Here is a 14,969-nt window from a genome sequence, read left to right as displayed (position 1 = left end):
ATTTTCTTTGTTTTCTTTTTATCTACCAGGACTTTTGTTTGTTTGTTTTGTTTTTCGAGACAGGGTTTCTTTGCGTAACAGCTCTGGCTGTTATGGAACTCTCTATGTAGACCAGGCTGGACTCAAATTCACAGAAATCCGCCTGCCTTTGCCTCCCAAGTGTGCTGGGATTAAGGTTGTACACCACAATCGCCTGGAGTCTTAAAGAGTTTTTATTACTATGAAAGTATACTATGACCAAGGTTACTCTGACAAAAGAAAGTTGCTGTTGTTTTTTATTTTTGAGACAGGGTCTCTGTTGTGGAATAATCTTTCTGTATACCGTGAAAATGTGTTGTTCTCATTGGTTTAATACAGAGCTAAATGGCCAATATTTAGGCAGGAAGAGGTTAGGTGGGACTTGTGGACAGGGAGAGTACTGGGATGGAGATGGTGGAATCTCCAGGGAGAAACAAGATAAAACATGCTGTGCTGAAGAAAGGTATAGAGTCACGAGGTAGAATAGAGATAGGAAATATGGGCTAGTTTAGATTGTAAGAATTAGGTAGTAACCAGCCCAAGCTATTAGCAAAACATTTACAACTAATAACGAGTCTCTGTGTCGTTATTTGGGAACTGGCGGGTGGAACAGAAAATTATACCTACGGGTCTCTCTACATAGCCCTGAATGTCCTGAAACTCACTATGTAGACCAGGTTGGCCTCAAACTCAGAGAGATCTGCCTGCCTCTGCCTCCCAAGCACCGAGGTTAAAAGCCTGTGTTACCATACCTGGCTAAAAAAAGTATTTAATTGGGGGCTTGCTTACAGTTTCAGATTAGTCCTTTATCACCAATGCAGGGAATGAGGAAGAGGGCATGCATGCAGGCATGCTCCTGGAACAGTAGCTGAGAGCTTTACATCCTGATTCAGAGGCAGCAGGAGGAAAGCTGGAATTGAAGCTAGAAATTCAGTCCTAGGACCTCACACAGGTTAAATATCCCAGCCCCAGAAGACTATCTTTAGTAACCATTGTCAAATTAATCTTGTAGTTATTCTTGTTTTTTAAATAAACAACTGGTGTGTGTGTGTGGTGGGGGAGAGGACAAGTGTCCAGAATCATTTTTGGTCTTCTATCTGATTCAGGGCAATCCCACCACAGAAATGCTGGCATTGGCCTCTTAGTTGGTCTTGCAGTCTACCTGTTTTACCTACTCAGATACCTTCCAGGCCCCAAGATCTTGAAGCTGTGTCAACTGTATTCTACTCATTAAAAAAAAAATTTTTTTTTTATAAACAGTGATACTCCTGGTTTCTTTGGACTTTCACCATGTCATCTTCAGTCATGAGGAAGGTCTATTTCAGAACTCATTAAAATTTCTAGGCCCTCCTATACAGACAGTGCCTATAAAGATAGTTACAGACTCTCAGTGAGACCTATGTACAGAGATCTGTATCCCATTCACAGGAACTTCTAAGCCCTCCTGGACAGACACTGCCTACAACAGACAGCTATAAACTTTCCAAGAGTCTATGTATAAAGTGGGGGCTAGCAAAGTAATTTGGTTCCTAACTATAATCCTGCTTTAACAGGCACACCCAGGGGTCAACAGCAGAGATTTTTAGTTTAGTTTTTTAATGTAATATATACCATAACCAAGAACATGTCTTTGAGTCAGAAGTAAGATCTCTGAGCTGGATGTAGTGGCACAAACCTTTAATCCCAGCACTCGGGAGGCAGAGGCAGGCAAATCTCTGAATCCATTGCCAGACTGGTCTACAGAGAAACCCTGTCTCAGAAAGAAAAAAAAAAAAACAGCAAGGAGGAATGGGGTAAGAAGCGGCACACTGTGACCTGGATGGGAATTACATGATATTGACTCAGGGACAACCTAAAATCTGTGCACTTTACTACACGAGTATCAGCACTGTAATACAATTATTAACAGCCAAATACTTGATAATTTACCTAAAGCTGGGATTGAGGCTAATAATACTCTGATCTCTCTGCTCATAATCTTAATCATAGCCAGCTATTATTTAGTAACCATTCTTTTATAAACAGCAAACAAACAAGACACACCTTAACAAAACAGAAACCTCTGAGTGTTACAGGGGTGGGCTTGGCACTCTTAGCCTTTGTTGCTTAAGACAAAACCCGAAAGTGGGGTTTTGGCATTGGATGGTCCAAGAATTTGTATAAAAAAAGCACTTGAGACTTAAAGCTCTTGTCCTGAGACCAGCCCTTCCTTTCTTTCCCTTTTCTCTTTCTAAACAATTCTATGAATGATATACAGATCAGATGATACTGTCTATAAAAGTATTTATTTTCTATCTGTTCGCCTGTCTACTTCCATTCCCACAACAGCCTATTTTACTACTATGTGTTTCTTCTACAAATTTTGCCAAGAGAGAAGTTGAAGGAAGGTTAGCATAAAGACCCAGTAACTTAATACAAATAAGGCTCTGACGGCCTTTTAGGGGACTGCTGGGTCAGCACGACTGAAAAGATGTGGGTGCAGCAGAACACAAGCCACTCAGCAAAGAAAAGATTCAAAGACACTTCTACACTACTAAGGCACAGAAAAGTTTCTGTGTTCAATAAAAAGGTCAACTGGGGATTTAACAGCTTAAAAGAAAACTCTGGAGTTCGCCTGAAACAGTTTTGTAGAAGAAATGCTCTCTAGGATGGCTGGACTCTGCTATCTAAATATTAAATATGGCAATATGGGCAATATAGTAATTTCTCAGGAATACCAGAATTCGATTATTTAAACACTGTTTTAAAATGATAAAGCTGAGCAGAGACACCTAGGTAGGGAGTCCAGGACTTAGTAGTCCTGAACTTATTAAATAAAAGGCAGGAATAGGCAGGTAAACATGACATTCTTTCTACATGCAAGAATCGCTGAGATTCTTGGCTTTACTTACTCAGGAAATCATTTTCCAAAATATCTCTTCAAAGGAAGGTAACAGGGCCAGGCAATTGAACATTTAGACACCAAAAGTAACAAACACCCAATCTCTGGGATTTTTCTAGCACTTTGAGAAAACTAACTAATGTTGATTCTCACTACACTTGTTAATAACTCTTTTACACATAAACATTTGCATTTATAAAAGGTTCAATAAAACAATGAATATGTTCTTCTTCAGACTACTTACCCCATATAATAAAAATATGTCATCAAATTAAATAACATCAACTACAGAAAAAGTGCTCAAGCCAGGAATGGTGGTGAAAGCCTGTAATGCCGACATTAAGGAGACTGAGTGACAAGACAGTGAGTTCAAAGCCAGTCTAGGCTACCTATTGAGAATCCGACTTTAAGATCATCACTTAAGAGTTAAGACTCTTACCAAGAATACTCAGAACATAGAGGAGATGCTGTGTGACAGGGAAGCAAAAACATTTGGAAAACATCCTGAGGCTGATGAGATGTTCACCACATAAAGGTGCTTGCTACCAGGTCTGGTGACCTGAGTTCTATGACAGAACCCACATGGCAGGAGAGAATTTACTCTCAAAAGTAGGTTTCTAACCTCCACATGGGTACTATGGCACACACAAATGCACATAAAATGTTATTAAAAACAATATACTCCAGTACTTACTGTGTGCCAGAAAATGTTCTAGACAACCCCCCCCCCCAATAAAATAGACCAAATCTGCCAGCATGGGCTTACTTCCTCAGCAAGGATAAATACCTCCTTGAAGCTGAATTGGGGAAGATGAATCTCAGATCAGGATTACACCAAGAGCTATGCATAGAGTAGACTCAAAGATAGAAGAAAAAAAGAGCATAGCAAAGTGTTGTAGAATATTATTTTAAGGTGTTTTGTTTTTGTTTTAAAATATTTATTTATTTATTTGTTTGTTTGTTTATTTATTTATTTATTATGTATACAATATTCTGTGTGTATGCCAGCAGGCCCCATTACAGATGGTTGTGAGCCACCATGTGGCTGCAGGGAATTGAACTCAGGACCTTTGGAAGAGCAGGCAATGCTCTTAACCTCTGAGCCATCTCTCCAGCCCCCAGGTGTTTTATTTTTGTTTATGCTGCATTTGTTTAACTCTGTGAAGCTATGATTCTTTGCCTGTCTAAAATCCCATGGTCTAATAAAGAGTGGAACAGCCAACAGTGAGGCAGGAGAAAGGACTGGAGGGGCTGGCAGGCAGAGAGGATAAACAGAAAGAGCAAGAAGAGAACAAGGAGAAAGGACACTAGGGGCCAGTCACCCAGCCAGTCACAGAGGAAGAGTGTAGTAGGATAAGGGTAGATTATTGAATTTACTTTTAAACCAAAAAAACAACTATTAGTTTTACATAATTTACATTGATATGGATTTTTGTATATTGATACAAATTTAAGATTATTTTTGTTAGAACATACGTACATACATTTCTAACCTTGTTCAATGTATTGTGCCTATGCAACTCATTTAACAATGTAATACTGATTTTTAGCCCTTATTATTATCAGCTATTTAGGATAACAAGGAAATTCAGGTTAGTAGTTAGTCATCTATTACAATCGAACTTGTAGTCATGTTAGGTATGTTCTCAAGGTCAAACATATATTTTAGGTATACAGGTGGTCTTCAAACACTTCAGAGATCTACAGAATATGGCATTTAAGATGTCTTAATAAGACAATGAGACATGTCTGCTCCTGGCAGCACCAATCTACTTCAGAGAAGATGATGGGCACCAAAGAAACTCCACAGGGTGTTTACTTTCTCTGTGCAAAAGTTAGCCACTGGGCAAGAAAGTGTGTTTGCCTCAACTGATGACAGTGTGCTATCCAAATTGGACAAGCAGGACAAAAAGAAAGTGACTGCCGAACTTTGACAAAACAAGGTAGAACAACCCTTCAGAATATCCTGCCTCACAGGAAAGTCTGCCAGGTATGGTAGGCCTGTAGGTAGAAGATGTTGCAGAGGAACCTTGGGTGACTGTCCAGGCAGTCAACTATCAATTGTTATATTTTTTTGGGAGTCGCTTGCTTGCACTTCCTGCTTACTCAGGTAATATTATTTCCTTCTTGGGTCTCCGATGGAGTTGAAGACTTTATAGTTATAGTTTTCCTTGTTACTAGATTCAGAAAAAAAATTCACTAAAGAATGTAAAGTGTATAAGGTTGAGAGGCATAAAAATATAGGTTTTGTAATGCAAGTAAGAATAGAAAGTGAAGGATTTTCTCTGAATTTGTCAATTGTTAATGAATTAGACATTGTTGATGTTTTTATAGCCTGTATATATTGTATATAGTTATTGTACTTATTGTATATATTGTTTCCTGCATTAGTTATAATCTTCTTTTTTTTGGACAAAAAACAGGAAAGGTGATATTTTGTTTGTACTCCAACAAATAAAGCTTGCCTAGAGATTAAGTGCAGAGCTAAGCCACTAGTTAACAATAGAGGCAAGGCAGTGGTAGCACACACCTTAATTCTAACACAAGGTAGCAGTAGGAAGATGAGGAATTCAAGGCCACACTGGGCTACTGGAGATTTAACTAGTCAAAAAGAAAAACAGAGCTCATACCTTTGATCCCAGCACTAGGCAAGTAGAGACAGGAAGTGATATGGCTAGGCAGAGAGAGGAATATAAGGCAGGAGAAGACAGGAGCTCAACCCTATTCGGTCTGAGGATTCAGTAGAGGTAAGAAGTCTCTCTAGTGGCTGCTGCTTTACTTCTTTGATCTTTCAGCTTATGACACTCTGGGATCAATCTAGTGATGCAGAAAATGAACTAAACTTTGGAACTTTCTAATTAATGACCGTAAAAGACTAATGAAGTAATAAAATCCTTACGGGTGTGGAATTTGTGTTCATCTGTGCAAATATGTAGGTGGTTTCTTATGTTCTGATTTACGCTCTGATTTTGAAATGTTCTGTATATGTTCACATTCATGTAGCAATAGAACTTGAACTACATATAAGGATAAGCTGGCAAAACCCTGGGGATTTAGACTTGTCATCATGCTGAAAGAAGAGCTTAGTACTGTTCCTGCATTGCATGTGCACAGGACCTGACATTACCCAGTAGAGGGTTGGTCTGTTACAATGTTGATTCCCTTTGAATATTAAAAAACATTTTTTAGTATGTATTACTATGCCTTGAGTTCATTCTCAATACTGCATAAATAGAGAGATATGGTAACCCATTGTTTCTTGTTAGTTGCTTTACAAATTTTTAAGAGCTGGTTGCCAGTGAGGGTTGCTTTTCTTTCCACCATTTGCTGGCAAACACCTTGTTTTCTATCACCCCTTTCTGCTTTTCCTGACAAATGGCCCCAAGCCCCATCATACTCATTTGAAAATCAAACACTTATCAAAAACAGTACTAGCCGGGCTGTGGTGGTGCACGCCTTTAATCCCAGCACTCGGGAGGCAAAGGCAGGCGGATCTCTGAGTTCGAGGCCAGCCTGGTCTACAAGAGCTAGTTCCAGGACAGGCTCTAGAAACTACAGGGAAACCCTGTCTCAAAAAACCAAAAAAAAAAAAAAAAAAAAAAAAAAAAAAAAAAAAAAACCAAAACCAACCCCCCCCAAAACAAACAAACAAACAAACAAAAAAACCAAAAACCAGTACTAAATCTTAAGACTCATCTAAGTCGTTTTCATTACAGGAATAAGAAAACCCTGTTCCACTGGGTATGTAGAACAGACCTCTAATCCTAGTACTCAGGAGGCTGAGGTATACACATACACAGATTCTGTCTTTAAAAACAAAAACAAAACACAATCACCTCCCAAACCCCTCAAACAAAATACCCTGTCCATATCAAATATAAAATGGGCCAAGTACTCCTTTCATCCTTGATCAACCACAACAAAACAAAGACTGGCTCTCTAAGCCATGCATGGTGGCATATGCCTTTAAACCTAGTACTCTAGAGGCAGGAACAAGCGGATCTTTGTGAGTTTGGGGCCAGTCTGGTCTCTATAACTAGTTCCAGGACAGACAGGGTTGTGTAGAGACCCTGGGTCAACAAAACAAATAAACACCCCAACTCTTTAGACATCCAAGGAAGAGACCCTATCATTGATGAGTACTGATAGGAAACACTGAAGGGTACATATTACATACAAAAAACAATCAAAAACCAAAACAATAACAACAACATACTCCCCCAAACTGTGGCAAAATCTAGAACAACAAAAACAAATGGGTGCAGGAGGCAGAGGCAGGTGGAGCTCTGTGAGTTTGAAGTCACCCTCGTCTACATAGGGAGTTCCAGGACTGTCAGGACTGTTCCAAACCAGTGTGGCCATCCTCTGATTCTATTCTTACAAGAACATGTGTGTGTGGGAGGGGGCATTAAAAACTGAAGGCAAGCAGAAAAACAAAAATATCAAAAACTCTCTAAAATCCTTTCTGCAGTGATGGCAAACATTTAGCATTTGTTAGTATAACCGCTGCCCATCTTATGAATCTCACTATTAGGCTGAAGTTCATTTCCATGTCACTAGAAAAATATAAAGACTAAACTTTAAGTAATCTACTCCACAATTTTCACATTTGGATATTTTAGCTATGAATTGTATAAAACAGGAATAAAACTTCACAAACTTTCTGGATCAGCAGATTCTAAACTGTCACAAGTACCCCCACAGGGTGTGCAAAGAGCCCCATTAGTGTCTAGGGAGGGAGGAGAGTTGGGAAGACAGTGAGCACATAACTCACTTGGCCTTTAAGGATGCAGACTTAGACTGAAATCCAGATCATCAGATCTAAAAATATTGTCCAGTAGTGACTGGACCTGAGAAGGTGACAGAACATGTAAAGGAAAAAAGAACGAATGAGGCTTAAAACACCAACTTGCACTGGTAGCTGAAATCTGTTCTGCTGGTTTTCTAACTAACTCAGTTAAAGATGGAAAACCTATGTCAAAACCCCATAAAAGACAAAACCAAAATAAATGTTAACTAAAATGCAAGATAAACTAACATATTCCCCTTAAATTCCTAAAAATGGCATCAGGAAAACAAAATCTTTGTTAGCCAATTAAGAGTCCCAAGGAAAAGAAACAAATGCACCTTCGCCAGGCTTCTAATAACCTCAAAGAAGCACCTTGTAAAGGACAGGTGAAAAGGCTTCTAGGAAACAAGCGAGCTGGAGCAAAGGAATAGGAGTCAGGTTCGTCAACTCTGAACCCCCATTTTGCTAGACTGGCGAACGAGCATCAAAGTGCCCAGCTAGAGTCACAGCCAGACTAAAAGACATCAAAGCAGCTCCTTGGCGCTCCATCTCCATATAAGAACGAGAGCAGCTTAGCTAACACAGGCCGGTATATTTCTCCAACAAGCAGAGTTTATCACCCCCCTCCCTTGTAGTGGCTTAATCCTTTAATTCGTTTCAATGCCAAAAAATAGGATTTCCTGAGGACTGCCACAGGATGTGCAACAAGCAGCAGGGGCAAGGGCTTAGCGTTGTTGATTCAATATAATCAAGAGTTTAGCAGAAGGGCTGCCAATGCACAGTCAGTAACACAGGACATGAACAAAAGGAAGAAAAGAGGCCAAGCGCCTTTGAAAAAAAAATAAAGAACCAAATTTTAAAGGGTGCCAACTCATTCAGGATTGAGTCCCTCTCCCCACTTCTCTCCTCCCTCCCCTTGGACTCAGAATCTTTTAGCATGTTAGGCAAGCATTCTACAACTCAGTTACTTCCCTAGTCCAGGACGGTCTTAGTTTGTCTAAAGACTATTCTATCCTCTGACGGAGCTGGAATATAGATAACACAACTACTTTAGACAGAACCAAAGAGATGAGGAATCTACTGTGTACAGTGTGGTCAGGCATCCACCTCCAGACCCAGAGGGTAGCAAATAAGGGCAATTGCTGGAAAAGGCCTGCTTGGTTTTAAGTTGGTAATTTGAGTCAGATAACAAGGTAGTAAGTTAGTTTACAAACTGATAAAAAATGAACATTAAGGAAAACATTTATTGGTCAAGGCTACCTGTATGTTATTTCTAAAGACTTTGCGATTTTGAAGTTGGGGGTGGTGGCACACGCCTTTAATCCCAGCACTCAGGAGGCAGAGGCAGGCGGATCTCTGTGAGTTCGAGGCCAGCCTGGTCTACAAGAGCTAGTTCCAGGACAGGCTCCAAAGCTACAGAAAAACCTTGTCTTGGGGATGTATGTATGTATGTATGTATGTGTAGTCAAAATGGGGAAGGGAAAACAAAAAAATAAATTCCAAGCAGTACCCCCAATCCTGACCTCGAGTCTAAAGCCTCAATTCTCCCTCCCTAGCTGAATTCTAACTTCCCAGTCCAGATGTCAGGGGTCAGGGTCCTAGGCAGTTAGATCTCTGAAGATGATGAAAACTGGCAGCTTGGCTTTATCGCCAAACATCACACTTCTTGCCTCCCTTTTTCTTGTGGGTAGATTTAGCTTTGGTGCTCTCTGATGTAAACAAGCTTTAAAATCTACATAAATAACAAGTTAAGTCCTTTAAATGCTAGTTTGTCTTCTAGTTTGTTTTCAAAATGCTAGGAGCCTGGTGACAATAATTACCAGTGGTTTGAGGAGAATCCTTTTCGTGGGGAGTGGGGAGACAGGGCCCCACCTCGCCTAGGCCAGCCTTGAATTTCCAATCCTCCTGTGATTACAGGCACGCACCTGGCTCACACTGGCGGTACAGGGGGTGCTCCTGTGCTGGTTTTTAAGCTTTCCTGGGTATGAACAAGGTCAGGCACTACCACCTTAAGATGTCTCTGATGAAGTTCTCAGAGTTTACTTTTGGAAGGTCCTTCTGACACTGATGAAGACTCTCTCCTCACACTAACACCAACCTCTCCCAAGACTTTTTTGACCAAATCACACATTAGATTCCCCTGTCTTTGAGGAGTCCAGATTGGTCGAAGACGGACAATCCTGCAAATCATATTAGAGAAAATCCCCTGAACATGGTATTTTATTGCCCTGTTTGCCTTCAGCAAAGACTCTAAAGGTAAGAGCACCCATACCCTGATATTTTCTCTCCACTGACAACAAATCCCTGTATTTCCTGGTTGAAGTGAGAACTGAACTCAATTAATTGCTCCTCCTAGGACAAGACCTCACTGTGGCTGTCAGTCTCGGCACCTGTACAGTCCCTCTTGAATAGAATTGCTCTACTGTATTAAAGAAGCACTATGGAGGAAGAGGTGGAGCTCAGGCAGAGAGCTGGCTTACTATGTACAAGGCCCTGGGATGAAAAAACTTTTAAAGTAAAAGCATCACTGACAGGCCTTCTTCTTTAACATTTCATTACACTGTTAAGGTAGATGACAGGAACATACAAATCAAACATTTAGGTAACTAGAAAGTCCACAGGAAGCACTAAAGATAAAACCAACTCTTTGGCATATTCTCATCTCTCGTTGGGGAGCTGTCAGAGGATAACTGGCCCCCTGTCTTGTTACTGGAATATACTTACTAAGTCGCTGAGCAGCAACCGTCTTAAAGCTGAAGGACTGATATCACCAACTCTTCTAGACAAAACCCTCAGAAACAATTCCGGGGGAAAGAAGCAATGCCAATCGTGTTGTGGTGTACAAAGTTAGATATGTTCTTCAATACAGACTAATCGTGTTGTGGTGTACAGAGTTACATATGTTCTTCAATACAGACTAAGCCACAGAGGCCACAAATCCAGGATGGTGAGGATAAAAGACTAATGTCCCAGCTCAAATAAACAGACATAAAAATTGCAGAGAAAAATCTTTAAAATAAATCTGACTATAAAAATAAACCAACCCAAAAAATTAAAATAGAACTAAGGAAATCTATCTATTTTAATCTCTAAAAATTTAAGACCTGAGCCTCGCCGTAGCATGCAACCACATCTCCAAATGAGGGGCCTCTGGTTTGGGGCTCCTTTCCCACCCCAGGGAACCTAAACGCCTTTCTTAGGTTCTAAGAACAATGTTCCATTTAATGGCCAAGTGGACATCTGTTCAAGGCCTAGCTTCCAGCCTGATGCTTGTGGGCATCTCAATAGCCAGCTTCAAACTGACTGCAACAGGACACAAAAAGAAGGTTCTTATTGTAAAAAACTTTTATTTGCATTTGGATTTTGAAAAAAGAGATGAGAGTGGGAGAAGGAAGCACACACAGTTCACATCCCCGAAAGGCTTTTGAGGGGCTGAACTGCTTCTGAGCGGGGGAGGGGGAGGGGGTAACGGTGGGGTGGTAAAGAGCTTGCTGAGTCACAGAGTGGAGACAGGCAGTCAAATGCCCCAGTGGCTGCCATTGTCAGCATGACCATTCACTAGGAAATTCAGGTGTTTTGTGGAAAATTAGCTGAACAAAATGAGAAAATTAGCAAGAGGCCACAAAACAGCCTGCTTTAATAAAACACTGACTATAATCAGAAGTAGAAGCAGATGGACCGAGGAAAGCCACATCCTATTTGGAAACAAGATACAGAAAGAACTTGCCCCACATGTGAGCTCAAATTTCCCCACCTGTAAAGTGGTCTTAATGCTTTCTGATTTTAAAAAGCTTAAGCCATTGGTTAAAAGGCCTTTTGTGTTAGACAATAAAGCAACTAATTTATAAAAGAAATTTTTATTTCATTTATAGTAATTTGTAAGAGGCTCCACAAAGAAAAAGCTCACTTAAGTTTGATTAAGCATGTTAGATCTGAATTGGCCTCAAATATCTTTTACTGGGGATGCGGTGTGGAAGGAGGTTGTTTAGAGGGAGGGACAGAGGGAATTAAGAGAGGAACAAGGTGAACAAAGGAGAATGTTTCGACTCTGGGATCTCCAGGAATCTTACCCTGCCAAGCTGCAGGGCAGTTTTTAAAGACCTGGAGCACAGAGCAGGGAATGCTCGCTGACAGCGGTGCTGTAGGCATTAAGTCACAGGCCTCGGGCGCAGCCGGGAAAGCTGCTCAAACGCTCTAGGAAAGGACGACCACCCCAGGAAACGCACTCTGCCCTTTCCCTTCTTCCTAATCACTGCTCTCTGCTCATTATCCCCTCTCTTCACTGATCTGGCCGAGTTTCTAAACAAACTCCATTAAAGTACAATACTAAAGGAAAAAGCAGAAGGCAGACACTCCTGGACTTGGAAGGCAGTGTTGGGGAAATGTCAAAAGCTGTCAGTTCTGAGTAGCATACAGCTCTCCTCAGGATCAAGCTGATGCTTCTCAAAGACAGGGTAGTGTCTACTCCTAAATTAGTTGTTGACAGTTCTCTGGATCATTTAACACCTCATTAGCAAGTCTTTTACTGGATTAATTCAAACAGGTCAAGCCTAATTTTAATTAAACTTCAACCTACTCAAGTCTCTTTTACAGTAGTAAGATATTTATCTAGGTTCTTTAGAAACTAAATGCAGACCGTAGTGTTTCTTTTCTGTATGTAAAGTGACTTCTGCGATCATTGTAAAAGCTCCTCGTTACGTGTACTTTTGGAGTTTACTTTACCTCTGACTTAGTCATACTGGTAGCATTCAACTACACAAGCAATGCACTGTATAGAAAGCACTATATTATTTTACATTCAAGTGCAGTTCTGGAAAAGTTTTTTTTAAATCTCTTAGTTGATTTTTCTAAATATTTTACTTTAATAAGAAGATATTGGAGCTAGAGTCCACCACAGGATATGGTCAGCGATGCACGAAGGACAGGCTAGCTTTCCAAGTGTCTGGTGGACTTGCCGGGACTTCCTAGGCGCTCACTTTTTTCACCCACCAGCCTGTGGTAACTTGAATTTTCGAATGACACTTTACAATATACACTCTTCCCACTTGTGCAAGCACCAGGGTCAACAGGCCTTAGCACGGCATTTCCTCTGAATGTAAAGACTGCCTTTGCACTGAGGCTCCTGCATCTTCATGGGAATTTCTACATGCCACAAGGTGTGCTGAAGCAGACAGTGCCAAGTCTTCTGAGGAATGTGACACATATGCTCTCCACAGCCTCCTCCTCCTCCTCAGACTAATGCCCCGCTGACATCAACTCTGGTGCTGTGCAAGGAAGGCTCAGGATAGTAGGCTTAGAGTCAACTAAATCACTTAAAAGTTTCGTTACCACAGCAAGCACGGCAAGCCTTCCAACGGTCAGAAGAGGCTGACAGACGATCCCCGTCCCCATTCAGCTCAGTCTTTCTAGCACTGGAACCTTCTAAGCTGGTCCCAGATACTGTGGAGCACAATTAATAAACTTTTTTCTTGAACAGGCAAATTCATAAAACTGAAGCTGACAACATTATTTCCAAAAGTCTCTCCATAGAGATAACAAGATCACTGACAGATGGGAACAAATATAAAATCAGTTTTGACTTTAGAAAAGTCTTAGTCAAAACCAGCTACCCTACTTAACTGTTTCTAATGCAGGCTGTAGCCCATCTATAGAACCATGTATTAGAGTGGAGAAACCACGGCTGAGGATGTGAAATCTGTCAGAGCCACAATGCCTTAGAAGCAGCAAGAGAGCAAGTTAAATCAAGTTGCTGTCATACTGCTAGTAGAAAAACATTTTTACTTTGTTTTTGTTTATGAGCTATGCCTCAAAATATATAGCTGAGGATGACCTTAGACGATTAATTTTCTTGTCTCCACCTCCCAAGTGCCAGAATTACAGACTTGTGTCACATGCCCCACCCCTGAAAAGACCTTTAAAAGTGAAAACAGCAAAAACAAATGACCCTTCTTTCACAGTGACTGGCCAACACTGCCCTCTGGTGATACAAATTAGTAAACCAGGCAACATCTTTTATTGTTCATTTCAAATACATTTAAGTAACTGCAGCTCTTCTGAATGCACATCTCATTTGAAATTTTTTTAAATTTATTGGTTATGCATACAATGTGCTGTTGGCATGTATGCCTACATGTCAGAAGAGGGCACCAGATCTCATTATAGATGGTTGTGAACCACCATGTAGTTGTTGGGAATTGAACTCAGGTCCTCTGGAAGAGCAGCCAGTGCTCTTAGCCTCTGAGCCATCTCTCTAGCCCCCTTAAAAAGGTTTTAAATCAAGGACATTTACTCTGGAAATATGCTATTGATGATACACACATTACTATGTAGTGATTACATTTTCACATAAAAAGATGTGATTAAGTGAGACCCTGAAGGCAAATGTTCTAAATTAAAAGCACTGTAGGACAGCAAGAAAAAGTCTCATCACATGTAAATCAGGCATGGCAGTGGGGGTGTACACCTCTAACCCCAGCACTTGGGAGGCAGAGGCTGTGAATTCAAGGCAGCCTGGTCTACACAGAGTTCCAAGACAGCCAGAGCTACAAAGAGAGACCCTGTCTCAAAATAAACAAACAAACAAAAATTCCACAGGAGGGAGCCAGTATAGTTCTCAAGGCGTGTCTTTAACACACTTAAAAGTGTTTATGGAAACCAAAGCCTAACAGTGGGCCCATTGGAAGCCTGACTCCTTATTTAGAAAAAAAATCTCAACCAAAGAACACAGTTGGCTGCTAAATTTTTACTAAGCCAAAGACCTACCAAGGCTGGTGCCATCCTGCCCCATAATACACTTCATGGAGGTGATGATCTGCTCCATCACAGGTGGTGACATCGACGTGGCGTACACAGCACTGTGAGAATGTGTGCGCAGGTAGTCTATCAGTGCCTGCGGAAGCAGAGGCAGATATTTAGAGGCAGGTCCTGAGCACACAGTTATGCAAGTACCTTCCTTCTAGGTGCTACTGGGCTCTTTCATTCAAAAGCCTGCAACAGGGCGCTAAACAGACTCAAGGTCAACTAACACCATCAAAGCTCACAACTGGCCAACAAAGATGTCAGAAACAGCAAAGTCTTGGGTTTTAGTTTTCAAATTCATTTTTAAAGGATCACTCTAAATTCAAAGAACATATCATTTAATGTTATGAATTAAGAGTGCTGAATTACTTTTTGAGGTATAATAATTTACTTCTAAGTGCATTTGTATCTCATCCTATACATTTATAGTCCGTCTTTGTATTCCCAAATAACAATTTTCCTGGGCTGGGAGTGTATCACTCA

The 14,969-nt window shown here is 40.7% G+C and overlaps 1 protein-coding gene across 1 annotated transcript in view; it reads right to left on the bottom strand.

Moving 5' to 3' along the window:
* Sptlc2 (serine palmitoyltransferase long chain base subunit 2) overlaps window positions 1-14,969 on the bottom strand; it is a 70,441-nt gene that overhangs the window by 6,191 nt on the left and 49,281 nt on the right. The window contains exon 9 of the mRNA XM_038337339.2: window positions 14,451-14,577. Coding sequence (XP_038193267.1) covers window positions 14,451-14,577 — 127 coding nt within the window. The remainder of the gene's footprint in view (window positions 1-14,450; window positions 14,578-14,969) is intronic.

The sequence above is a fragment of the Arvicola amphibius genome, chromosome 7 (genome assembly GCF_903992535.2).
Source record: "Arvicola amphibius chromosome 7, mArvAmp1.2, whole genome shotgun sequence".
In the NCBI taxonomy this organism is placed as follows: domain Eukaryota; kingdom Metazoa; phylum Chordata; class Mammalia; order Rodentia; family Cricetidae; genus Arvicola; species Arvicola amphibius.
Note: the sequence above shows the minus strand (reverse complement) of the source record. Positions and strands in the feature narration are given on the sequence as shown.